At 36.2% G+C, this 26,961-nt stretch overlaps 1 protein-coding gene across 10 annotated transcripts in view; it reads right to left on the bottom strand.

The window, feature by feature from the left end:
- The window catches only part of LOC121485162 (RNA/RNP complex-1-interacting phosphatase-like), a 48,783-nt gene that overhangs the window by 16,509 nt on the left and 5,313 nt on the right, over positions 1-26,961 (bottom strand). For 6 of the 10 annotated variants that reach the window (XM_041745232.1, XM_041745233.1, XM_041745240.1 and 3 more), the window contains exons 2-7: positions 16,929-17,004; positions 14,409-14,540; positions 11,995-12,118; positions 5,009-5,069; positions 4,855-4,901; positions 4,362-4,437 (exon numbers count right to left, since the gene is read on the bottom strand). In XM_041745232.1, coding sequence (XP_041601166.1) covers positions 4,362-4,437; positions 4,855-4,901; positions 5,009-5,069; positions 11,995-12,118; positions 14,409-14,540; positions 16,929-17,004 — 516 coding nt within the window. The remainder of the gene's footprint in view (positions 1-4,361; positions 4,438-4,854; positions 4,902-5,008; positions 5,070-11,994; positions 12,119-14,408; positions 14,541-16,928; positions 17,005-26,961) is intronic. The other 4 variants (XM_041745239.1, XM_041745238.1, XM_041745234.1 and 1 more) reach the window with 3 other exon arrangements.

Genomic DNA, 26,961 nt, shown 5'->3' with positions numbered 1-26,961 from the left:
TTGCTAGGACTGAAGACCTTGAGTTGGACAGAGACCCAGGGACTGCAGCTCTGGTGGCTAAAGGCCACCAGGCTTAGTATCCAACTTCTTGAAAATTGTCTTTTCATATATTTTCTCTGCTTTTTAAGTTGTTTAGCTGTTAGGTGAGAGAATAAATCTGGTTCCTGTTATTCTCTCATGGCTGAAAGCAGAAGGTCTAGTCCCATCATTCTTTTTTTCTGCTCTGAAATCTTGGGTCTAAGAAAGATTTATACGTTATAAATTGGCTAATAAAAATTCCTCTAATAGCCTTTTGTTTTATCTTTTCATTAATTAGAAACACAATTAAACTCTTACAAATTCTTTTTATTTATTTTGAGAAGGAGAGAGAATAAGAAAGGGAAAAGGGAGAGACAAAGAAAGAGGGAGAGAGAGAATGCCCAGCAGGTTCCATGCCCAGTGTGGAGCCCAATGTGGGGCTTGATCCCACAACCCTGAGATCATGACCTGAGCCAAAATCAACTGTCTGATGCCTAACCAACTGAGCCATCTAGGCACCCCTCTTATAAATCCTTATAAATAGTTCAGTAAGAAATACTTGGCAAAAGTAAACACTGGATTTAAGTATGGTGACTACCATATCCAGTTTTAAATAAAATCCTTTTATAATAGCATACATAGAAATTACAGCATTATACATATCTAAGCTGGAAACAGTCTTTCATCTCTTAAAATTAATTTTGTATAGAGGTGTTATGTTAGCAAGATGGGAAGGGTAAGAGATACCAATGCTCATCTCCCCCCAAAACAACAAAACAATAACTAACTACAAATAAAACCAATCTAAGAAAGCTCTGGACTACAACGAGGAAGCAGTAGAAACCTTGTGGGGTTCTATGGCCACACAGAAAAGCATAGAAAGAATTTTACCCATCACCCAGTTCAAAGCAGTTTGGTTTCAGCAAATCCCTTGGAGGGATTTCATCCCACAGGGAAAAAAGAGAGCAGGAGAACCCCAGCAAACCTCATCAGTGTAGCTGATTGTGCACTGTTGGTGGGAATGTAAACTGGTACAACCATTATAGAAAACAGTGTGGTGGTTCCTGGAAAAATTAAAAATAGAACTACCATATAATCTGGCAATCCTACTCCTTGGTATTTATCCGAAGGAAATGAGATCATCATCTTGAAAAGATCTCTGTACTTCCATGATCACTGCAGCATTATTCACAATAGCCAGAATATGAAAACAACCTAAAAGTCCTTCAATGTGTGAATATAAGGAAAAGGTGGGGAGCACCTGGGTGGCTCAGTCAATTAAGCATCAACCTTTAGCTCAGATCATGATCCCTGGGTTCTGGGATCTAGTCCCATGTTGGAGCTCCCTGCTCAGGGGGGAGTCTGCTTCTGCCCCTCTCCCTGCTCATGCTCTCTCTCTTGCTGTCTCTTTCAAATAAATAAATAAAATCTTAAAAAAAAAAAAGAAAGAAAAGAGGGCAAGGTGCGCGCACACACATGCACATACCCACACTGGAATACTATTTAGCCCTAAGAAAGAAGGAAACCTTGCTATTTGCAACAACACAGATGAATCTGAAGGGCACTATGCCAACTTAAATAAGCCAAACAGAGACAGATAAATACTTTCTGTAGGATCTAAAAAAAACAAAAAACAAAAACTCAAACCAAAAATACCCAGCCCATTTCAAAGAACAGAATTGTGGTTGCCAGGGATGGGGATGGTGGTGGTGACGGTAAATGGCCAGGGAAATAGGGAAAAATGCAGTTCAAAGGGTACAAAGTCTCAGTTATAAGAAGCATAAGTTCCAAGGATTTAATGTACAGTGTGGTGAATATAGTTAATAAAACAGTATTGTAAACTTAAAAGATGCTGAGAGTAGATCTTAAGCATTCTTACCACAAAAAAAGAGTTAAATATGAGGTGGTAGATGTGTTAATTATTTGATCTTGGTAATCATTCCACAGTATATAGGTATACCAAATTACCATGTTGTACAGTTAATATAAAGTTGGAAAAATGTTATGTAAATACTAAATTTTAAAAATTGCTAAAGCTTTGCTGCCTTTGTCTTTAATTTTAGGCTCTGGAGCTATATCCCTACTGTGTGCTTAAAATATAAACACCTGATGTGTTTATGTCCCATTTAATAGTTAGTTTCCACATTCCCTTTCTGCACACTGAGAATTCATTTCTATATAAGCAATAACCAGGGTCAATAAAAATTTTCTTCATTGCATTTTGGAGCCAAAGGGCACCCGAAAAATTTAGTACTTATTTTTTTGTGAGGCTCAAAAACCAAAATGCTGAATTTAACTGCCCCACTGCTATGCTATAGGAGAGATGAGACTCAGTTATCACTCACCTTGGTTTTTCAGTAATTTAAAATGTGATATATCGAACTTAACTCAAGACTTAAAATGTGGCAGAACCATATGTATAATAAAACTACTATCTCCTAATCACATGGCTTGCTCCCTTTCTTCCTTCGGGCCTTTAGTCACATGTCACCTTTTTAGTGAGGCTTTCCTTGGTGATCCTTCTAAATCTTCACCTTCCCTGCCATCACCTCAACATCCTCTATTCTCCTTGCCAGGTTTATGGTAATTCACACCACATCACAAGTTACGTTTTTTATTTAAATTGTTTGTTGTTTGTCTCCAACTAGAATGTAAGCTCTATATTTTAGTCTGTTTGCTCACTGCTATATCACCAGCATCCAGAATGGTACCCAGAATATATCAGATATTCAATAAATATTTGTTGAATTACTAAATTTCACTTTCAAAGTGAATAAACAAGCAAGTTGTATCCTAGCCCATCGTTTAAATTTTTTGTCCAAGTAACTTGCTTGAGGCAGTTTTTTTTTTTTCTTTTTTAAGATTGTATTTATTTATTTGAGAGAGAGAGAGAGAGAGAGCATGGACGGAGGTGAGAGGGGTCAAGGGGAGAGAGAAGGGCTGAGCAGGGAGCCCAAAGTTGGGTTCCATCCCAGGATCCCAAGATCATGATTTGAGCCTAAGGCAGACATGTAACCAATTGAGCCACCCAGGCATCCTGCTTGATGTAGTTTTTAAATAAAGTGGGCATAGGGTTTCTTGCCCAAAGAAAAATATGCTCCTCTATGATGATACATAGCATCATGAATTAGTATACATCTCAAGAAGCAACTGCATCTTTTATCTATTCACTATTAAACTGTGCTATTTCTGTTTTTTTCTAAGATTTATTTGAGGGAGAGAGGGAGCATGCATACACATGTGAGGCAGGGAGGAGCAGAGAAAGAGGGAAAGAGAAACTTTAGCAGACTTCCCACTAAGCATGGAGCCCCACTCAGGGCTCTATCTCATGACCCCAAGATCATGATCTGAGCCGAAACCAAGAGTCAGATGCTCAACTGACTGAGCCACCCAGGTGTCCCTGTGCTGCTATTTCTAAAAAGCAATCTCAAAATGTTATGAAATGATGATCAATAGTTCTATCAAGGAAGTCAAATCATTTATGTACTAAAGGGTACATTTTTCAATTTACTCAGGTTGGCAGTCCACAAATTATCGTGTCAATTTATATGGTCTAGCACATTGGCTCCCAATACTGAGAAGCTTTTAAAAATCAAATTCCTGACACTTCTCTTCCAAAACACATTAAACCTATTAAATTAGCAGCTTATGTAGTGGGACCTAGAAATCTCTTTTTTATTTATTTATTTTTATTATTATTTATTTATGATAGTCACAGAGAGAGAGAGAGAGGCAGAGACACAGGCAGAGGAAGAAGCAGGCTCCATGCACCGGAAGCTCGATGTGGGATTCGATCCCGGGTCTCCAGGATCGCGCCCTGGGCCAAAGGCAGGCGCTAAACCGCTGCGCCACCCAGGGATCCCCGAAATCTGTCTTTTTAAAACATTATCCAGCTGTATCTACTATATCGTCGAGTCAAAGACAACCACTTTAGGAGAGGCATTTCAAGGCTCCTCTGATGTGGTAAAGGTCACTGACTGGTAATATTTTTATACTTAAAACTCTTCCAGTTCAAATTAATTTCTCCAATGCCCTCTGATGCTAAATTTAGGAGATGACAAAGTATAAATTTTTTGACAGGGTAACAATGGTAGTTTTTAACTATGATTAACATTCTTCAGGATAGTTTCCTAAAACTTATGAATATATTGAACACAAGAATTGGTTATGGCCAACAGAGTGTCCAAATGGTATACAGATTAGTTTTCTTTTGGTTTTTATATTTAACAATGAGAGCTGTAATGAAGGTTTTAATTTAAGAAAAGTGCAAAGGATAGGAAAGAAATTTACTAAGGAATAAGATCTTGGATAAGACACAACTCACAGTCCAGGTTAAAATTTACCTTCTCATGGGTCGAGTTTTGAGATCCTTTAAGTACACACATCCATTTATTCGATGACCACGGGCCTCACCAAATGCTAAGAACAATCAATGAAGGATTAATGTTGATCAAATAAAATTAATGAGATAAATTTTGTGACAAGATCCTTGGATTTCGCTCACAAGCTAATAAATTATGTAATAAAATGATTTATTTTGGTAGCACTGATGAGATCCTAAAAATTTATACATATCTTAATATAAAAACATTACCTTAATTTTTAATGTTCCCATGTTTTTTTGTTGAGTAAATGACTATACGAAAAATCTAGTTAAAATGTATTAAGTTAAAAAAATGTATTAAGTTGAAAAGATATTAACAAAAAAGCAATATTAGAATAAAAAAGAAAAAATCATTAATATACATATTTTGATCCATATTGATTTACATGGCACTAGACACATTTTCATAGCATACACTGGTCCTTGCTTTTAGTTGAACTTTCTAAAAATACCTTGAATTGCTGTATCTGGATCCCAGCCTTCAACATCGATAAGGTACCTGAATTAAAAATAACATTTTAATTTTATAGAATAGGTAAGGTTGAATTTTAAAATTTTCTTCTCAAGAAGACAGACCTAAAAATTTAGCACCTACATCATTCTTACCTACATATAAGGTATCCTGTTCTGTTAATTCCATTGGTACAATGAACTCCAATGAGTTTACCTACAAAATGTAAAAAAAATAAAAAATAAAAGGTATGAAAAAATTCAGTGAAAAAAGTATAACATGTTTTATACACAATTTATAATATAATTTTCAATAAAAATATCTACCACTAGTTGAATTTTTAGTCATTAAATTTAAATCTTGGGATGCCTCGGTGGCTCAGTGGTTGAACGGCTGCCTTCAGCTCAGGGCATGGTCCTGTTGTCCTGGGATTGAGTTCCATATTGGGATCCCTGCTTGAAGCCTGCTTCTCCCTCTGTGTCTCGCCTCTCTTTCTGTGTGTGTCTCATGAATAAATAAATAAAATCTTAAAAAAGAAACTTTTAAATCTAATATTAGAGGCATACTATCAAAGATTCAGGAAAGAAACAGGCTTTCTGTGTTCACCCTATAGTATTAAAAGGTGAATTTTTAAGGATAATCAAATGAAGGACAAAGTTTATATAAAGCCACCCTGGCAGCCTGGGTGGCTCAGTGGTTTAGTGCCGCCTTCAGCTCAGGGTGTGATCCTCGAGACCCGGGATCGAGTCCTACGTCAGGCTCCCTGCATGGAGCCTGCTTCTCCCTCTGCCTGTGTCTCTGCCTTTCTCTCTCTCTCTCTCTCTGTGTGTGTATGTGTCTCATGAATAAATAAAATCTTAAAAAAAAAAGTTTATATCATGATCATGAATAACATGCTTCATACATCATTCAGAAAGAAATAATTTTAAAAAAATTTAAAAAAAGAGAAAGAAATAATTTTAAACTTACTTCTTTGATATATTTTTTTTGAATTTTATTTATTTATTCATGAGAGGCAGAGAGAGAGAGAGAGGCACAGACACAGGCAGAAGGAGAAGCAGGCTCCACGCAGGAAGCCAGATGTGGGACTCAATCCCAGGACTCCAGGATTATGCCCTGGGCCAAAGGTGGCGCTAAACTGCTGAGCCACCTGGGCTGCCCTACTTCTTTGATCTTAATTGTCTTTGCATTCAGGGAAATGTACTTATACTTCCTGGTTAATAGTAACACCATTTCTCCTGTAAGGCACATTATTTGATACCACAGTTGAAGAATTAAAAGATGAATCTACTGACCTTGGTGGATGGGCCAGGAACCTTTATCTGCATGGTGGAAGGTACCTATCTTTTAAAGAGTTTCCCTACCCATGATGTTAAAATTTGAGTACTTCCCTAGAGAAGATGGATTCTAAGAGTCATATTCATCTCCTGGGTATCAATTCTAAGGAAAATTTTCAGTAAGATTCATGCTCTAGATGTTTTTTTCTTCACTTGTACTTACCTTATATTCACCTTTCCTATCCTCTCAACTGCCAGAACTTCTCAAAAGAGCTAATTTGCTACCTCTCTTAAGGGCCATATGTGAAGGAAAGTTCAGGAAGCATTCATTTAGTGTTTGCTAGGGCACTGTTTGCTTTTTTATTTTTTATTTTTTTAGGTTTTATTTGTTTATTCATGAGAGAGAGAGAGAGAGAGAGAGAGAGAGAGAGAGAGAGAGAGAGAGAGAGGCAGAGACACAGGCAGAGGGAGAAACAGGCTCCATGCAGGGAGCCCGACAGGGGACTCGATCCCAGGGTCTCCAGGATCACACCTTGGGCTGAAGGCGGCGCTAAACCGGGCTGCCTTAGGGCACTGTTTTCAACTGACACAGAGTCCAAACCAGTATTTCCAGGTATTTAAATTACCTTCAAATACCATAAATTTCCAGGTGAAAATATTTAGAATCAATTTATAATAGATTTTAGAAACCTGTTTTCATTATTTTATAGTTGGAATGAAATGGAATTTATTTTTGTAGAAAATAATAGAACTAATTTATGGCCTTTGCATGTAGAAGAATGATGACTATCTGAAAATTTTTTCCTGTTAAATACATATTTTCTTCAAATATCTCCATATGGCTTTACACACACATACACACAACACAAAGGTGAGGTTTTCATTTAAACAATGATAGGCAGGTAAGTCCAGTTGAATCTATCTGGCACCTCAATGAATTTAGAGTCTAGTAGGGGAAGAGCTATAAGAAAACAAAGCATTTATCCTAAGAATACATGATGAATGCACACCAAGGTGTTATGAGAATACATAAAAGTCCTTAAATTTGCACTGGGGCAGAGGAGGTTTCAGAGTAAAGTTTAAAAGACACACTGAGATAATCTTGAGAAATGAGAGGAAGTTCATCAAAAACAAGATGGGAAAACATTTCAATAGGACAGTTGAGTGTGCAAATGCTAGGAGTATAGCACTTGTGTGGGAAATAGACACATGAAACATATGTGAAAAAAATATAAGAGGCTTTTATAGGGTGCCTGGCTGGCTCAGTCAGAAGAGTGTGCAACTCTTTTTTTTTTTAAGATTTTATTTATTATTTATGCATGATAGAGAGAGAGAGAGAGAGAGAGAGAGAGAGAGAGAGAGAGGCAGAGACACAGGCAGAGGGAGAAGCAGGCTCCATGCTGGGAGCCCGATGCGGGACTCGATCCCGGGACCCCAGGATCACACCCTGGGCCAAAGGCAGGCACCAGCCACCCAGGGATCCTGAGTGTGCAACTCTTAATCTCGGATTATGAGTTCGAGCCCCGCGTTGGATGTAGAAATTACTAAAAATAAATAAATAAATAAATAAATAAACTTTTTAAAAAAGAGGCTTTTAAAAAGGAAGCCAAAAATCAAGTCATGAAGCACTTTGTTAAGGAATCTGGTGCTTAATAGATGGGATACCACTGAAGGATTTTAAGTAGACCTGATTACATGTGCATTTTAGAAAGAAATTCATGCAAGTTTGGAGGAATGACTGGTGGGAGTAGAGACAAGAAACCTATGCAGGAGGCCATTAAAATAACCCAGATCAGAGGGATGAGAGTATATCTGGGGAGGTAGGGGCAGGAGAAGGAAGATTAAAGAGTTCCGTTTTTGACTTGTTCAGTTTATTGGTGTCAGATAAACCTCATGGTGGATACAAGGTACATGTGAACATGGAACTCAGGAGAAAGGTTTGTGCAAGAGATACAGGTTTGGAGGTGAAAGTTGAAAACAGGAAAAGATGAGACAGTGAAGTGAAAAGACTTCTTTTTTTTTTTTTTTTTTTAAGACTTCTTTTTTTAATCAAATCATTTTACTGAGGGGATTGGGGAAGGAATGGAAAGACTGGGAGGACAATGAGATCTGACATCCGGGATCTCTCCCCAGCTCTGCAGTTGCCAAAAGCACAGAATCTTAAGAACAGGAGTCATCAAGGATTTGAGTAGAATAAATGGCAGAGAGGAGGTGGGGACGAGGAAAATTATTAGCAAAGAAAACTAGGAAAAGGAAATTATTGGCTAGAAAACTGAAAACACTGAAGAACAGGTAGGAAAAAAAATGAGGAAAACAGTATCACAGAAGCCAAGAGGAAAGTTTTAAGGAAGGAATGAACAGCAAAGGTTAAGCTTAAAGAGATCTAAGCAATATACAGATAGAAAACTATTCTTTGGATTTCTACAAGCTTCCAACTAAACTACAATTAGCTGCAGAAATCAGATTATAGGTGGTCAATAAGAATCTCCTTAGTGAACAGTAATGAAATGGACACAATGAGTGGGGACAACTCTTCTAAAAGTGTAATCAACAGAAGAAGGAAACAGTATGAAAGAAAGAATTAAGGTTTCAAGATGAAGAAGGGAGGATTATTTTAAGACATAGGAAAGGCCGTGCATGTTTATACATTGGTATTACAGAGCTGAGAATATGAAAAAATGTCCTGAAGGCAGGGCTGGAGCAGAGGTGGAGGTCTGGTCTGCTTTTCTTAGGAAAGCAGAAGGAAGGAAGAATATGTGAGTATGGATGCAGGTGAGAGTAAGAAAGGGATCTCTGTTTTCCCTGAGAAGTGGGGAGCTATGCTACCTGAGCATGAAGTGTGATGTAGCCAAGATTCAGAAGGAGATGAGCGAGCTGGCAGGAGACAGGGAGAGGACTGCCAAGCAGCACTAAAAATCCAAATGAAACCCTTAACCATTGCCCCATGGTGGCACCCAGCCATACTGTGGAGGCATCTTCTCTAGCATGCAGGAGAAGGGAAGAAGGACTGTTAGATTAAACTAGGGTTGAGTATTTACATGGTATTTTAGAAAATATTTCTTGAAGATCTGCTGGTGATTAATTTTTAAAATAAAGATAAAAAAGGGATGTGTATTGTTAAAAAGGAGAGAACAGGCCCAAACTGGAATCACTTATGCTAAACCCCACCAAAATTTAATACCTAAGTGCAGCTTCAGCTTCTCTCATAAATGTGACTTTTAACAGCCAACTTGGAATGTCCTGAGCAGCAAAAGGAGATAATCGGCTGACAGACCCTTTGAGTTGCCTAAAGGAGAGTGGCCTTACCTAAAATGATGCGTTCTTTGCTAATAATTTCCTCTCTGCCTTTAAAAACCTTTCTTTTTCTGGATAGAGCTCCTTTCTATTTGCTAGATGGGATGCTGGCCATTTCATGGATCACTGAATAAAGCCAGTTTGATCTTTAATTTACTCAATTGAATTTTTGTTATTTAACAGTGTCTTTTCAGCCTACATATAAAGTTTTCTTTTTACAGATTTTTTTTCTCCACTTGGTTTTTAAAATCAAGAACTTGGGATCCCTGGGTGGCGCAGCGGTTTGGCGCCTGCCTTTGACCCAGGGCACGATCCTGGAGACCCGGGATCGAATCCCACGTCGGGTTCCTGGTGCATGGAGCCTGCTTCTCCCTCTGCCTGTGTCTCTGCCTCTCTCTCTCTCTGTATAAATACTTTAAAAAAAAAAAAAGAAAAAAAAATCAAGAACTTAAGATCACAATGTTCTAGTAACCAAAGCATTAAAAACTTTTGGTATCATAAACTAAAATATAACTTTATACTGCTTAGCAGTATCTAGTAGGAACAATGTTCTGATTCATTAAATCTGTCTTCCTAAAATAAATAGTTTAACAAACAGGAATTACCACACCCCCCTCCAATCCCCTTTGCCTAGTTTTTGGGGCAAATAAGCTTAAGAAGCTGGTTTTTATTTGCTGAGACAGACAAAGGAAAAATTAGAAGCAGTAGGTCCAGAGTAAGGCTGCTGTATGCAACTAGCATTGTAACCATTCCTATCAGCCTGAAACCCTGAAACCAATTCTACTTCTCAGGCTCCGTTAGCAATGCATCTGAAATAAGCCACTTCCAAGAAGAAGTAGGGCTTGTCTCCTGGAATTCTTCCCTAAGGCCACAAAACTAGGTAGGCAGTACCAACCTCATCCTTTTCTTTCTGTTCATTTACCTCAAAAATAGGTTTATCCTTTTTACATTTCTAGACGTAAAAAAATTGCTTAGTTCAGGAGACTGATGCAGGAAAGTAAGGAGCAATTGATATTTATTGTAATTACTTAGCTCAGGTACGGGGAAAGGTCAATGTGAAGAGAGAAATTAAGAAAGCTAAAAGTGTTGGGAAAGCAGAGTTGATTTTTTCAGCCAGCAGGGCAGGCAGGGTAAGGAACATTATAAAAACCTAGAAGGACTAACAGGCGGGGAGAGAAAGGACGGCATCCAAAGAGTTAGATCTAGCGGGAGTAGGAGAATGAGAACTTTGCCGAGTGTAGGTGTCACCTGAGAAATCTATGCTATAGACATACTGTCCGTAAGTAGTATTTATTAGCCATTGAGACTAATCCTAGATACACTCTAGTTTACTAATTTTGAAGTTTAGTAGCTCTTATGACCCAGACAAGCAGGCAATCACTAAAGTGAGGATGCTCATGTAGCTGGATCACCTCTGAGGTCTTCCACAGTCTATGGTAAAGCCTCTACCAGACAGAAGTCTTTGGCTACTAAGCATTAAGACAATTGGATAGGGCCACATGGGTGGCTCTGTGGTTCAGCATCTGCCTTTGGCTCAGGTAGTGATCCCGGGGTCCCGGGATAGAGTCCCACATCAGGCTCCCTGCAGGAAGCCTACTTCTCCCTCTGCCTGTATCTCTGCCTCTCTGTCCGTGTCTTTCATGACTAAATAAAATCTTAAAAAAAAAAACAAAAAACGAACAATTGGATATAACACTTTGTTTTTTTAAACAATCTTTTAAAACTATAAACATGTCCATTATAAAAAACAAAACACCTAAAACAGAGGAAGTACAAATATGAAGACAAAAATCACAATCAGATGCCACTACTAACATTGTGATGTTTATCTTCACGGGTATGTTTGCTCACGTTATTTATAAATATAATTATGCAGTGAAATTGCCATTTACAAATATTGCACAAGCATTTTGCCAAGTCACTAAAAATATTCTTCTACTCGGTTTTTAACATCTGCCTATTTTTCCATATGTGTATGTAAATGCAGGAATTTAATCAATTTCATATTAATGATCCTTTAGATCCCTTTCAATATTTCAGTATTATAAACACATCAGTGAACATTCTTGTTCACATGTTTACCTATACTTCTGTTTATTTAGGGAAGACATTCCCCAAAATACATTCATGGAATTAAAAGGTTTACATAAGGCTGTAAGTTTTATCTTTCTTTACTATATGAAGCTAAACTGTACACCAAAAAGACTAAGATGTACCTTATTTTATGCTATATATTCTTTCAAGAAAAGTTATTTATAAGTCAATTTTAAAATACTGAGTTATATTTTTATCTGTCCTGAGGGTGTCAGCATTTAAAGAATGCTGTAGGGAATCTATTTGTAAAGCAAAGTCAATGCACCTTTTCTGTATGCTTTACTTTCTCCAAACCACGTCTTTTTTAAGTGAGGGTCATGCATTGTAATCTAAGGGGAAATCTTTGATAATATCCTTTTAACTAGAAGTATATAAACGAAATATATATATCACCTTTAAGTGGTCTACAATAATTTCTACTAAAATATTCTTTATCAATTAACTAAAAACATTTTGATTACATTAAAGGTTATTACCATTTTCTGCATTTTCCCACAGGAACTTTCTGACCCACTTTTTGAACTGTAGAATAGTAGCATTGTCAGGGACTTCAAGTCCAACAGTATAAAGTTTTTTATAATGTATACTTTTAGGTAAATCCTAGAAATGGGAAAACAGAATGCAACAATTATAAGTTATTAAAAACAAATTCTTCAACTTAAAACTTACCAGTAATTCAGTATTTTTAAAATCAAGTACAAAGACTATACTGAAGGTACACCTTAAATCAATTTGTGTTGAAGTTTTTTTTTTAATGTTAAAGATTTTATTCTGGAAGAGAAAGAGAGAGCAAGTGTGCAAATGGGGGGCAGGTGCAGAGAGAGGAGAATCTCAAGCAGACTCCCTGCTGAGCACGGAGCATGACACCAGGTTCCAGATCATGACCTGAGCCAAAATCAAGAGTTGGACACTCAACTGACAGAGGCACCTAGGAGTTTCTATTTGTGTGGAACTCTTTTGTAGTCTACATGAAAAGAAGTTATAAAATAAGCCACATTCCTAGGGGCCAATGACAGTCATGAGATAGGGATTCAAGTGATTAAGCAGGCACAGGGTCAACCTAATAATACAAACAGGGCAGCCCCGGTGGCACAGCAGTTTAGCACCGCCAGCAGCCCGGGGTGTGATCCTGGAGACCTGGAATCGAGTCCCACGTCGGGCTCCCTGCATGGAGCCTGCTTCTCCCTCTGCCTGCTTTTCCCTCTGCCTGTGTCTCTGCCTCTCTCTCTTTCTGTGTCTCTCATGAATGAATGAATGAATTAATAAATAAATAAATAAAATACAAACTTAGAGTATTAACTCTATAGTTAGTGTTACGATTCTAGATGTCAGCTTAGGCAATGTTTAGTAAGGCTGTTTTAAAGTGGTTACATGTTTGCCTGACTCATTCTTAAGTTTGCAAGAAGTCTAAAGTGGAGAGCCTAAAAATAGAAGGGCTAATTTCATCATTCAAGTAAAATCAATTAATCAATTAGCAACATTCATTTAAAGAATATCAAGGTTGGCAGTGAGTGTAAAATGCACACAGTAAGATCCTAGGCACAGTTGATAGTTTTAGAAAAGTAAGAATAATGACCTCTGAATAGTTATATGCTGAATAAATATGCACAACAATTCACGAGAAGCTGTAAATGTTAAGCCTTGAAGAAAAAGTAAAGTTTTGGATAGGGAGGGAGAGAAAAAAATTCCAAGTTTATGGAATGATTTGAGGCACAGAAAAATAAGAATGTTCATGAGATAGTGAAGAGATGGTTTGTTGTAAGAAACAAAGAGCATGATGAGAAGGGAGTCAGATTAAATTGGGCTTTGAAAAACAGGGAGAGGAGTTTAGATGTGATACATTTAAACAGTGGGGAGGGCTGAGAGAACTGAGATTTTTTTTTTTAGAAAGGACCTGGAATGGGCATGAAAATTACGTTTAGAAACAACTACTCAAAGCAGAATTAAAAAGGTTAGCTCCTGAAGAATGAGGCAAAAAAGCTAGAGAATATGAGACACACTTTAGAAGAAAAAAATCTATAGGGTTTAATTCTTGATAGAGGGCACCAGGAAGACAGAGGACTCAAGTGATCTGAACCTGACTGATAGGCTCAGGAGAAACAAGGAAGCTGAAGAGATTATGAATTTGTATTTTTGAGAAGGAGTGGTATGGAACTAAAGAAATGATGGTATGTTTAGTTATATGTGTGATGAAATTTGACAAGGCAGCAAAATATCCAAGACTAAATGTCACCTAATCAGGGCAGGAATGACAGAGACACCTTGGATAGCACCAATCCAACTGAACAGCAAGGCTCAAGAGTTATTTCTCTAGAACAAGGTTTTAAAATTCTCTTGCTCTTCAGAGCCCTTAGCTAAGTCCTGTCACTAAGACTTAGGGACAGGGAGGAGAGGATTGGAGGATGATGAGGCCTAGTGGATCCTAATCTCCAGCTTCGGCCAGTACACTTCCCAGTTTATCTGCTTTATATAATGGGCTTTGGAGCAAGATTTAATTGAAAGGATTTTGCTGCAAAAGAAAGTTCAAAAAACACTATTGTAGAGTAATATGCATCTCATGTTTTTTTTATCTTTTTTCTTTTGCTTTCTTTTCCATCATGCTGCTCTTTCCGTTTCCTTGCTCCCTTTTTTGCTTTTCCTTTCTTATTTCTATGTATACTCCTTTATTCTATGTTTGTTCTCTTGAAAGAAAACATTCCATTTTTTCCTCTCTAAACAACCCATGATTTTACAAAAAAAAGTATTACATGATCATGTGAAGGATTAAGAAGATTTCTAAGAAATTACACATGGAAAATTCTGAAATTTATATTGACATGGCCACAAGAGTTACTTTCTAAATGCCATATTAAAAAAAATCTTTTCTATTTCAAGACATATCTAACTTTACCTTAACTTCATAATATCTTGTGGTATATGTTAGATCGATAATTAATCCAAGCTCCACATTTAGTGCTTTTATTGCACTGATCAAATCTTTTGGTGTAAACTTCTGGGTTGGAGTAAGTCTCTGATTAACTGCCTATAATGAAAAATGAACAGCAATGTTACAAAATACAGATAAAATGTACCTAACATAAAACAAACAAGAAAAAGAAAACATAAGAAGGCAAAAAGAATCAATGAAAACTGTCATAGCTTTAAAGAACACTGTCAAAGCTCATAAGGAATTAGAGCTGTGAGAAGAGCCTAAACATACTTACATCTTTTGCTTCAGTGATTTTACATATGTCCTTCTCACCAAGGACTCAGAACACTTCAAAAAGAAACTATCCTGCTTTGGTGCTCTGGAATTTCCTTGCACCAAGTTCAGTTTGAAGTAAAGTATTAACTGTGAGTGAAAAATAATTTTGTAGTAGAATTCTCATTTGAGCTGAGACTTTGAAAAGTTAAATTAAAAAAAAAAAAAGAAAGAAAAGTTAAATTACTTGTCCAACCTCACAGGCTAGATGGCAGTCAAGATTTTAACCCAGAGATTTTCATCTTTATCCAGCACATGATACCAGTTTGACTCGTTTGATTAAATGCTCATTTTTCTCCCAGATATAAAGGTTCTAAGTTTCCATGTTTATATTAAACAGAGAAGAGTATAGAATTTTTAAAATGTTATCAAATGTTATATATGGATTGTCTGGAGATAAATCTATAGTTTTGGTCAGTGCCTATAAACTTATCAGCATTCTTCTAGACTGCTATATTTGTTATTACTCTCAGTAGTGTGCACTGATGGTACAAAAGATGTGATTTTTGTATTATATGATTAATAAGAAAAAAACTGCAGTTAATAATGTACTACAAAGCCAAATATAGATAAGTTTTTAAAATTAATTCAATTTGGAGATAAAAAGAAATGAATCGTATGCTGTAAATGAATGAACCTCAAAAATATGCTAAGTGAAAACAGCTAGCCACAGGCTGCATGATTCCAGTATATGAAATGTCCAAAACAGGAAAATCTACAGACAGAAAGTGGATTAGTGGTGGCCAGGGGGAGGGGAAATGGGGAGTAACTACCAATGGGTACAGGGTTTCTTTCTGATAGCATGAAAATGATCTGGAATTACTGTCATTGATTACACAACTCTATGAATTTATTAAAAACCACTTGATTATATTCTTTAAAAGGGTGATCTTGGTGGTATGTGAATTAAAGTATTAATTATATTGGGACGCCTGGGTGGCTCAGAGGTTGAGCATCTGCCTTTGGCTGAGGATGTGATCCTGGAGTTCTGGGACTGAGTCCCACATAGGGCTCCCTGCATGGAGCCTGCTTCTCCTTCTGCCTATGTCTCTGCCTCTCTCTCTGTATCTCTCATGAATAAATAAAGAAAATCTTTTAAAAAAATGTATTCATTATATTCAAGTATACTTGAAAAGTAACTTCAAGTTACTTCTCAATAGACTAAAATCTCAGTATGTTAAAATCTCAATATACTACAAAAGTAACTTAAAGACCAGTGAAAGAGAAAAATCTAAGTTAAATTAGGAGGCCAGTATAAAAGATTCTGAACTCTGCTCACACATTACCAATGTCAGAGCAAACAGGAGAAACTAAAGCTGCCATGGGTCTGAGGCCATATAAAACATGGCATGGGGTTCAAGTATCTTTTGATTCTTTTAGGAAATGCTATACAATGGATTTGACAAATCAGTAAAGGAATGCTGATTTGGGGGGAGAGTACTCAAAAGTTATCCATCTTTATTTTGGACTATCACTTTTAAATAGGTCAAAACATGAAAAGCAAAAATAACAATAGGATTAAAGATATTTTCTCTCAAAAACTATTTAATCTTGTTAAATGTTTTCAATAAGTTAGGTTGAATTGTTAAAAAGTTAATTTAACTTGTCAATAAAAAGAAATGAAGTATGATACACACTACAACATGGTTAAATCTTGAAACATTATGCTAAAGAAGCCAATCACCAAGGACAGATATTACATGATTCCATCTACATGAAAGGTCCAGAACAGTCAAATCTATGAAGATAGGAAGGAGATTAGTGTTTGCCTACGAGGTGGTGGGTGGGAGTGAGGGAGAAAGGGGAGTGACTGCTCCTGTGCATGGGTTTTTTGGGGAGGAAATTAGGAGTGATGAAAATGTCCTAAACTTGTGGTGATAGCTGCCCAATTCTATGAATATACTAAGAAATCACTGTAAATGTTAATAGGCGAATGTGATTAGGTGAATTATATACCAATTAAGCTGTTATTAAAAAAAATAATTCAAAACTAGTCTCTTACAATAGCATGAACAATTAATAATTACATGGCTGAAAAGGTTTACTGTTACTTCCATAATGTCAAACATTTGCTGGAAATTTCACATATTTTTATGAAAAAATAAGTAAACATGGATCATATTAGTCTCAATTCTCCTTATAACATAGGTAAGAAAATAATATACTTACTCCCTTTAAAGGAACTTTAAAAGCAATAAATCGTGTTCCAGGTACAGGATGTCCAATTGGCGTCACAGTCCTCCACCTGCAATGAAAATAAACAACTACAATTATAATAAAAATATTTTAAGGACTCAAGATGGTAAATAAGGTATTTTTTTTTTAATAAATAGAGCATTTGTTGGTTAGTTGCTTTTTGAGTGCTATCATATACAAATTTTAATTTACTGCCTCCTCTGTCAAAAACCACAAAAACAGGGGGATCCCTGGGTGGCTCAGTGGTTTGACGCCTGCCTTTGGCCCAGGGTGTGATCTTGGAGTCCCAGGATAGAGTCCCACATCAGGCTTCCTGCTTGGGGCCTGCTTCTCCATGTTTCTGCCTCTTTCTCTCTGTGTCGCTCATGAATAAATAAATAAAATCTTAAAAAGAAAAAACAATGGAAGGTTTTACATATATACAGCACTTCTACAGTAAAAAAGGTGGGATTCATTCTTGATACAAACTTCCAATACCCAAAGTGATATTTTGGGGTTTTTTTTCTTGGGCAATAGTAAGAGAAGGAAAATAGTTTATGAATTTTTATACCATTGTCATTGATTATATATAAAATAAAAAGTGGTAATAGGTATTAAAGATGAAGATAATAAAAGTAAAATATAAAAATCTACAGTCTTTTTAGTAAGTAGGAAACAAATCATTTTCTCAACGTGATTATTTTGGAGATGTCATGTTTTAATTTCTGATTTATCTTGAATTAAGAACTAAAGTTCATTAACTGTCATGTTTTAATTTCTGATTAATCTTGAATTAAGAACCATAGTTCATTAATTTTAAACATTTTCATTTATCTATGATGACTTTTTATGAGTAACAAAGTAGAGAAACTGATTTTTTAAGAAACCAATATTAAAAATAACTGTTATATAATTATTCCCAAGCTACTTTTGACAAATTCCAATTATAACGTATGCAGATTTCTTAAAATTCCCTGCTTACTTCTCCAGCTTCATTTCTGTACCATCCTTCCCTTCTGCAGGTTTCTGGCTTCATATTATTTCTTTTTCCTCAGTCCTCCAAATGCTCTGTGCTATTCCTTCCACCCGCTTCTCCCATTTCACTCTTTCAGTCACCCTCAGCTTACAGCTCCAGTATCAGTTCTCAGAAGTGAGACTGTCATCCCTCACCCAGTACCATTACACTACCTTTCACCTTCCTTCCTGGTACTTAACAGTGTTTAAAACTATACACATGATTATGTGATTTTTTTTTGGACAAATCATGATTTCTCTCTTGATCATAAACTTTGAGGGTGACCATATCTGTCTTTCTTCACAGTATAGTACCTGCCACCCCAAAGATAATTCATAAATATTAAATAAATGTTGAGTAAGTTTGGTTTCATAAAATCACTATTTAATGTACTGATTATATATGATTAACAGCTGACTTCTCATTAGAAACAATGAACATCAGAGGTAGCAGGATGACATTCAAATGATGAAAGAGGGACGCCTGGGTGGCTCAGTGGTTAGGCATCTGTCTTCTGGCTCAGGGCACGATACTGGAGTCCCGGGATCGAGTCCCACATCAGGCTCCCTGCATGGAGCCTGCTTCTCCCTCTGCCTATGTCTCTGCCATTCTCTCTTTCTCTCTGTGTCTCTCATGAAGAAATAAATAAAACCTTTTTTTAAAATGCTGAAAAAAATACAGCAAACTAAGAATTCTATATCCAGCAAAACTATCCTTCAAAAAGGAGTGATAACTATGTTCCAGAGTCCTTTGTTTTGTAAGAACAGAAATTTGATTTTGATGACTTATCTGGAATTTAAAAATACAGTTTGTCAAGTTTTTAAATATCCAAATGCTCCCAATATCTAGTAACAAAACAATGATGTTGGACTAGGTTTCTTTCTCTTTAAAAATTAGAAAGTGACTTCCAGCACAAGTAAATAAAAGGCCTCACATTTTTACCTTTAAATAATCCATTAACTCTGAGATTTTTGCTCGTGACATTTTTAAAAGATCATTTTTCTTTTTTTTATGGAATTCTTCACTTGAGAAATAAGATGCCCTGAATACTTAGGACGTTTATCATTTCCTTGACAACACACCAAATTCCACTATTATGAATGACATTCAATTATGACTATGATAATTTTTTTAAGATTCTATTTATTTATTCAGGAGAGATACACAGAGAGAGAAGCAGAGACACAGATATAGGAGAAGCAGGCTCCATGCAGGAAGCCTGATGCGGGACTCAATCCCGGGACTCCAGGATCACACCCTGGGCTGAAGGCAGGCACCATACTGCTGAGCCACCCAGGGATCCCCTCTGATAATTCTATAAACATGTTCATCTTTGGTTCTGACATCAGTTGGAAGCTGTTCTTTTTGCATTAACAATACAAGAGAACCGTATGTTAGCAATTTTAGACCATCTGCTAATATTACTGACATTACTATAATATGCACTTCTTCCATTCATTTCCACAACTAATGTTTCCACAATGACATAAATGATAATATCTAAATACGCTGGTGCTTCATTTAAATTATCTAGCCAGCTACTTTAAAAAGAAAAAAGAAAGAAAAGAAAGTGCATCTATAAACATTCCCAACGCTTGCTTCTGGAATGCAATACTTTTGGGGTTCTGGTTTTCATATAGATAAAATTTTATTAAGCTCTGAAAGAAGATAGAAATCTTTAGAGTACACTATACAAAGCCAAAAAAACCTTGCTTACAGAACTCTTGGACACAGTGTAAGATAAAAGACAATTACCATCGCAAAATTAAACAAATAAATAAAAGAGACCGCATGGAGAAAATCTATAATGTTCTGATTGCTACCAACAGATCAATAAGTTGTTAAGCTATCAATCATTCCAGCCATGTGAATGGATGAAAATACTAATTTAGAATTAACAGAAGCAGAGACAGAAGATTATTATAGACAATGTCTACTAGAAAAATCTCTCCACCTATTCAAATACTATCCTGTCCTTGAGGATTAGTTTAAAACATCATTTCTTTCATGAAGTCTTCCTTTATTACAATCCCCCTCCATGACTTAAAATCACAAAGAATAAGACAAACTGACCTCATGTGCCTCCTCTTGTAGTATACCGAGCAAGATATAACAATACTAATGTAGTGTTGTTGCCAAAAGACAAAGCAAAAAAAAGTTTAACCTGAATCTTATTAAAGAAACAATCATCAATCTAAAAAAGAAGGTCATACATAACCAACTGCCTAGATTAGGGATCAGCAAACTTCCTAAAGGTCAAAGCCTGAACATTTTAGGCTTGTGGGCCACATATCTGCCACTGTAGTACAAAAGCAACTACAGGCAATATGTGCATCAATGAGTATATAGCTGTTTTTCAATAAAACTTTTACTTATATGGGATCCCTGGGTGGCGCAGCGGTTTGGCGCCTGCCTTTGGCTCAGGGCGCGATCCTGGAGACCCGGGATCGAATCCCACATTGGGCTCCTGGTGCATGGAGCCTGCTTCTCCCTCTGCCTATGTCTCTGCCTCTCTCTCTCTCTCTCTCTCTCTCTCTCTCTCTCTTTGTGTGACTATCATAAATAAATAAAAATTTAAAAAAAGAAATAAAAAAAAAACTTTTACTTATAGAAACAGTTGATCAGCCCATGGGACATATTTTGCCAACCACTGGCCTATAGACTCTGAATAAAACAATGTCATGAAAGACCAAAAATAGACTATTGTAGATGGAGACTAAACAGATAAGTAAATCTATGCATGGCCTTTTTTGGGATCAAAACCAAACTCCATCATAATTATATTGGGAAATCTGGATATGAACTATAAGAATATTGTATCAATGTTTAATTTGCAAAGTTTGATTATTATATGTGATTAGACAGGGACTTATCTTGTTTATAGGAGATACATGCTGAAGTATTCAGGAGTATACTGTCATGGCCTCTGCAACTAAATCAAGTGGTTAAAAAAAAAGTGTGATAAGTGCATATGTATATATACATGAAGATCAAGCAAATGTGGCAAATTAGATTGTAGGGCAAAGGTTATACAAATATTTACTCTATTATTCCTACTTTTCTGAAGGTCTGAAATTTTTAAAAATAAAAACAAGAAACAAATAATAAAAAATATAATTGCAATACTCTGCCCTAAAAAAAAAAAATCTTTGAGTTCTTTCTTCTCTGAACTGCTATTTCTATTAATTAAATGAACTGTAGAGTTCAGCAAGCTATTATTATGTCTGAGTACCTAAATTTTTTCTGGTAAGTCTTATCCTCACAAAGCACTTGGTATAGGCAGTATGTATGTACTGTATGTTCAATAAACTGTCTGTTAATAAAGATTAGAATATGGCCATAAAAATATATGAACAAGTATTTTCCTGAGCCATAAACCCCACCAAAAAATGACAAGTAGCAATAATTTACTTAACTGAAATAATATTTATACCATACATCAAATAAATAATATAGTAATTCTGGGAGAAATTAAACAGAAAGTCATGGTAAAGTAAATGAAAGTACAGATAACTGAGGTAATTTTACTAATCTTGATTAGCCACTTCTGGAACCAGAGCTTAACCACATTCTGGTGAAAATTACAAGGTAGTAGTAACAATAATTTACATTCCTAGACTTTGAATTTTTTTCAGAAACTTTCATTAATATTATCTCATTTGTTCCTCATTATTCTATATGGAATAGAATATATATTTTTTAAGGTAGTATTACTTATCCCTACTTAAGAAATGAAAAAAAAATGAGGCCAAGAGTTGATTGAAGTTACCTAGTATCCCAGTGAACTAATAGTAAAGTCAACACTTGAAGCTAGGTCTTATTACTTCTCTGCAAAGCCACATTCTATATTTAGGGCAAAAAAGGCAGGAGAGTATAGGCAACTCTTTGTTTAGGAAAAAAAGGCAAGGAGGGAAGGATTTTACACTTGAGCTTTTAGTTTTTTAAAGAGAACACTGTGCTCTACAGACACCAAGTAGAAACTAAAAAAGACGCCTCTGCCCCATGGTAGAAATGTAAGCTTTTTAGAGTTTCTTCTTGATTCCTGTGCTATTTTCTTAGGACCTTCAGCTTGATTCTATTTTAATTTTTTTAAGGATTTTATTTATTTATTTGGGAGATAGAATATGAGCAGGCAGGAGGGGCAAAGAGACAGGGAAAAGCAGATTCTTCATTGATCGGGGAGCCTGGCATGAGGCTTGATCCCAGAACCCTGAGATCATGACTTGAGCTGGAGGCAGACGCTTAACTGACTGAGCTATGCAGGCGCCCCTTGATTCTATTTTTTAAAAATCCCCAACACCAAAATCTTATTACAGACCCCTAAGGAAATAAAATTTGGTTATAATTTGCATTCATAAAGAACATATATATATAGAGAGAGGATATATATATTTTTGAATTAATTTTTACCTGCCTTGCTAGATCTCATTACATTTCTATGATTAAATAAGCACATATTTAAGTTCCCATTAATAAGATGTGAATGATGGGCAGCCCGGGTAGCTCAGCGGTTTAGCACCACCTTCAGCCCAGGGTGTGATCCTGGGGACCTGGGATCGAGTCCCAAGTCGGGCTCCCTGTATGGAGCCTGCTTCTCCCTCTGCCTGTGTCTCTGCCTTTCTCTCTCTCTCTGTGTCTCTCATGAATAAATAAATAAAATCTATTTTAAAAAAATAAGATGAGAATGGTTAAATAAGCACATAATAAGTTCCCATTCTACAGAAAAGGAAACTAAATCTAATTATTTTAAAATTATTTATCTGAAGTTATACATCTCCCTAGATGGAGATAAGATAAAATAGAATTCAAAGTACTCCCATTTCAATGGCTTCCAATTTCTAAACTGTAACATAAAAATAAAAAAATTTCATAACCATACTATACTATAGGAGCAGCTATACTTTTGTTTTTAAGATTTATTTGAGAGAGAGAGAGAAAGCGTACACACGCCACGTGTGCATGGGGGATGGTGAGGGAGAGGATGAGGGAGAGAGAATCTCAAACTCCCCACTGAGGGTTGAGCCAGACACGGGGCTCCATCTTATGACCCTGAAATCATGACCTGACCTGAAATCAAGAGGTGGACACCTATCTGACTGAACCACCCAGGTGCCCATAGAGTGGCTATATACTTTCAAAAGAGGATAAGAACCACTAAGACTTTTTTCCTCAAATATTTTACCCAAATTGCCAATAATTTGGTATATAAAGAGATCAATTTTCCATCTAAACAAACACTGGGTCACTGGTAGGAAGGAATATTTTCAAAGAAGGCAGAAAACCAGTCTTAATATCAAAACTTTACCTGCCACGTTTTGAATCCGTCTTGAAACCCTGTACATTTTTAGTCTATACCACTTCCTTGGTTAAAATGTACCTACTCACTAGATAAGGGAGCAGATGGAGAAAGAGATCAGTCATAGAACACAAATAGCAACTGTAATGATACAGTTGACATATTAGAGAGGGATGGATTGTGGAATTCAGTGATTAGAGCACTGGAAAGTGGTGTGAAATTAAAAAAAAAATCACTTAGGTGTCCTTCCTTTCCTTAAACTCTCAAATCTCATTGTTAACTTCAATTAGTTTTTGTTCTGATTACTATAAAATTTGAAGTCAGTTTGCTTTTATTTTTTAAGTAACAAAGATGGAAATCACAAGATTTATTGAAAACTCTTGATTTGGCAGTATACTAAAACAGTTCCTTTCTCATCTTAGAATGAATTTTTTTCTCCCCTCCCCTCCAGCCATACACACACTTTGTGTGCTTGTTTTGGAGAGGAAGAAAATGAGGGAAGTAGAGACTAGTTTCCTACGTTTACAGAGAAATTTCAATTAAAATAGATTTCTTGGATTCCCTCACAGAGATGGACTGAGAAATTCTGTGATGGAGGCCAGGAATCTGTATTTAAACAAGCGATTCTGCTTATTAAATTAAATCAATTTAAATGGTAATTCTGATTCTGGTAGTCCAAGGACAACTCTGAAAAAACAAGATCCACAGACAAGCAGTACATAGCCAGGTAGAATAATTCATTCTAGATAGAGGGAAGAACAAAAACAAAACATGAAGGCATCCATACATATGCTGTGCCTGACAAACAGGTGCTTCATTCCCTTAACCTTCCTCATCATCAGTGTCTGTACCTGTTAAATGAAGAGCTGGATCACATAATCGCTGAGGACCTTCCCAAATTTAATATATGAGCATCACCCAAAGTATCCAGAAATCATGCTTCACTATTACCTGATGATACTGTGCTCATTGCTATTCATTTATTCACTCAGTAAACTTATTAAATACTAATGAATGGAGAAAGTGTTAGTCCTCAAAAATGTTTAGTCTGGTGGAGAGGGAGACAGACAATTACCACAAAATGCCACAAGACAGCGATTTAGGGACGGCATCACAAAGAAGGTAATCTTGAGCTGAAACTTTATGAGGGAAAAAGGAGTATCATTCCATGAAGGAATGACACATGAAAAGGCATGCAGGCATGACACCACATGCCAGGCCCAGGATACAGTGAGCAGTTTTGTATGATTTTAGCGTAATGTGCATGCTGGAGAGCAATAAAAAAAAAAAAAAAAAAAAGAAAGAAAGAAAGAAAGAAAGAAGAGAAAAAAAAAGAAAAGAAAGAAAGAAAACAAACAGTTCATATATGCCATGTAAAGAGCTCAGATTTTACCAGATGGAAGAAATGAAAACAGAGAATCAGGCTTGCATTTTAGGAGACAGTTTGGTGACAGTACAAAGAAAGAACCAATGACATATTGCCTTACACCTGTCAGAATGGTTAGAATCAAGAAGATAAGAAAGAACAAGTGTTGGTGAGAATGTGGAGAAAAGGAGCCCTTGTGCACTACTGGTAGAAGTAAAAATTGGTACAGCCACTATAGAAAACAGTATGGAAAGTCCTTAAAAAATTAAAAATAGAAAAACCATATGACCTAGTAGTTCTACTACTGAGTATACCCAAAGAAAACAAAAACACTAATTCAAAAAGATACATGCACCCCTATGTTTATTATAACATTAATACAATAGCCAAGATATGGAAGAAACCTAAGTATCCATTGTAAGATGAACGGATAAAAAAAGATGTGGCATAATAATGTACAGACTTGTCCAATCACTATGTTGTATACTTGAAACTAATGTAACATCATGTGACAACTATACCTTAATAATAAAAATAATGTGATATACATATATACTTGTACATAGAGTGAAATATTACTCAACCAAAAAAGGATGAGATCTAGTCATTTTGAACAACATGGATAAACCTAGAGGATATTACACTAAGTGAAATAAGTCAGACAGAGAAAGCCAAATACCATATATGGTATATGCAGAATCTAGAAAACAAAACAAATGAGTAAACAAACAAAAAGCAGAAACAGACCCATAAATACAAAGTGATGGCTACCAGAGGGGAACAGGGGGAGGGGATGGGCAAAGTGGATAAAGAAGACTGGGAGATACAGGTTTCTACTTATGGAACAAATAAGTCATGGGGATAAATGGTACAGCATAGGGAAAAATAAATCATACTATAAGACTGTTGTATGGTGATAGATGATAGCTACACTTGTAAGCAAGGCATAATGTACAGACTACTGAATCGCTATGTTGTATAACTGAAACTAATATAATACTATATTAATTATACTTTAATTAAAAATTTAATTACTTAATTTAATTTTAAAAATAAACAGAAGATGACAACTTGGAGAAAAAGACATCAATTTAGAGGCTACTATCAAGAGACCATGGCTACTAAAACAGAACAATGAAGACAAAAGTAAGCTCCAAAGATCAACTGTTTAGGAGACAGAATCGAATAACCTGCTGACTATGTGTGAGATGTTTCAAAAAAAATTAAATTTCGGAATTGTTCTTAGTTTTAGCTTGGGTGATTGGATACTGGCTTCATTCAAAAAATGGGAAATAAAGAGAATAAGTTTTGTGAGGAAAGGCAGGTTTTAAATACTGCATATTCAGAGTTTTGAAAATTGGGGTAAGGGTACCCATAGTAGTGTAGAGCTCAGGTCAGGAGTGTTGGCTAAAGAGTTAGAATTCATAGGGATCCCTGGGTTGCGCAGCGGTTTGGCGCCTGCCTTTGGCCCAGGGCGTGATCCTGGAGACCCGGGATCGAATCCCACATCAGGCTCCCAGTGCATGGAGCCTACTTCTCCCTCTGCCTATGTCTCTGCCTCTCTCTCTCTCTATATGACTATCATAAATAAATGAATAAATAATTTTTTTAAAAAAAATTAAAAAAAAAAAAAGAATTCATTACCCTACAGATAGATGGTAGTTGAGGCTATGAGACTACTCAAGAGGATAAAATTAAAAAAGAACAAGATAAAGGACAAAGCCCTAGGGAGCAATAGTTAATGTTTTTTTATTTTTATTTTTTGCTTTTCTTAAGATGAACTTCAAAGTGTTCATATGCCAAAGAGAAAAAAATGGCTAAAAAAGAGACTAGAGCAAGATCCCAAAGGAACAAGTATAGAAAATTCAAAATGTTCTAAGAGATGGGAGAAGAAAAATAGAAATTGATGTTAGAGAAATCAAAGAAGGAAAGTTCAAGACTGGGCAATGGTCTACAGAACCAAGTGCATTTAAAAGGTCTAAGAAGATACACTGGATTTGTCCATTAGAAAGTCCTTAGTGGCACAGTAAGTGATGGAAGTCAGAACTTTGCAGGTAGAAGAGTTAACAGATATAGGGAATGGGAGATTACTCTCTCCACAAATGTGGCAGTAAGGGAGAGGAAAGAGAGAAAGCAGAAATCAGAGGATAATCCAAGTGAAGGCATTTTCTTTTAGTTTTTTGCTGCTGTTGAACAGGGGAGATGAAGCTGGTAAAGGGAACTAGGAAAAAGTATACTGAAGATTAAAGAAAAGGTTAATTGATGAAGCAGGGGCCCGGGGAGACAGAATGGTTGGGATCTAGGATACATACAGGATCAGTTGTGGATAGAAAAAGCATATCTCTTTAGC

The sequence above is a fragment of the Vulpes lagopus genome, chromosome 2, assembly GCF_018345385.1.
Source record: "Vulpes lagopus strain Blue_001 chromosome 2, ASM1834538v1, whole genome shotgun sequence".
Lineage (NCBI taxonomy): Eukaryota > Metazoa > Chordata > Mammalia > Carnivora > Canidae > Vulpes > Vulpes lagopus.
This window is presented reverse-complemented; position numbering and strand designations above follow the sequence as displayed.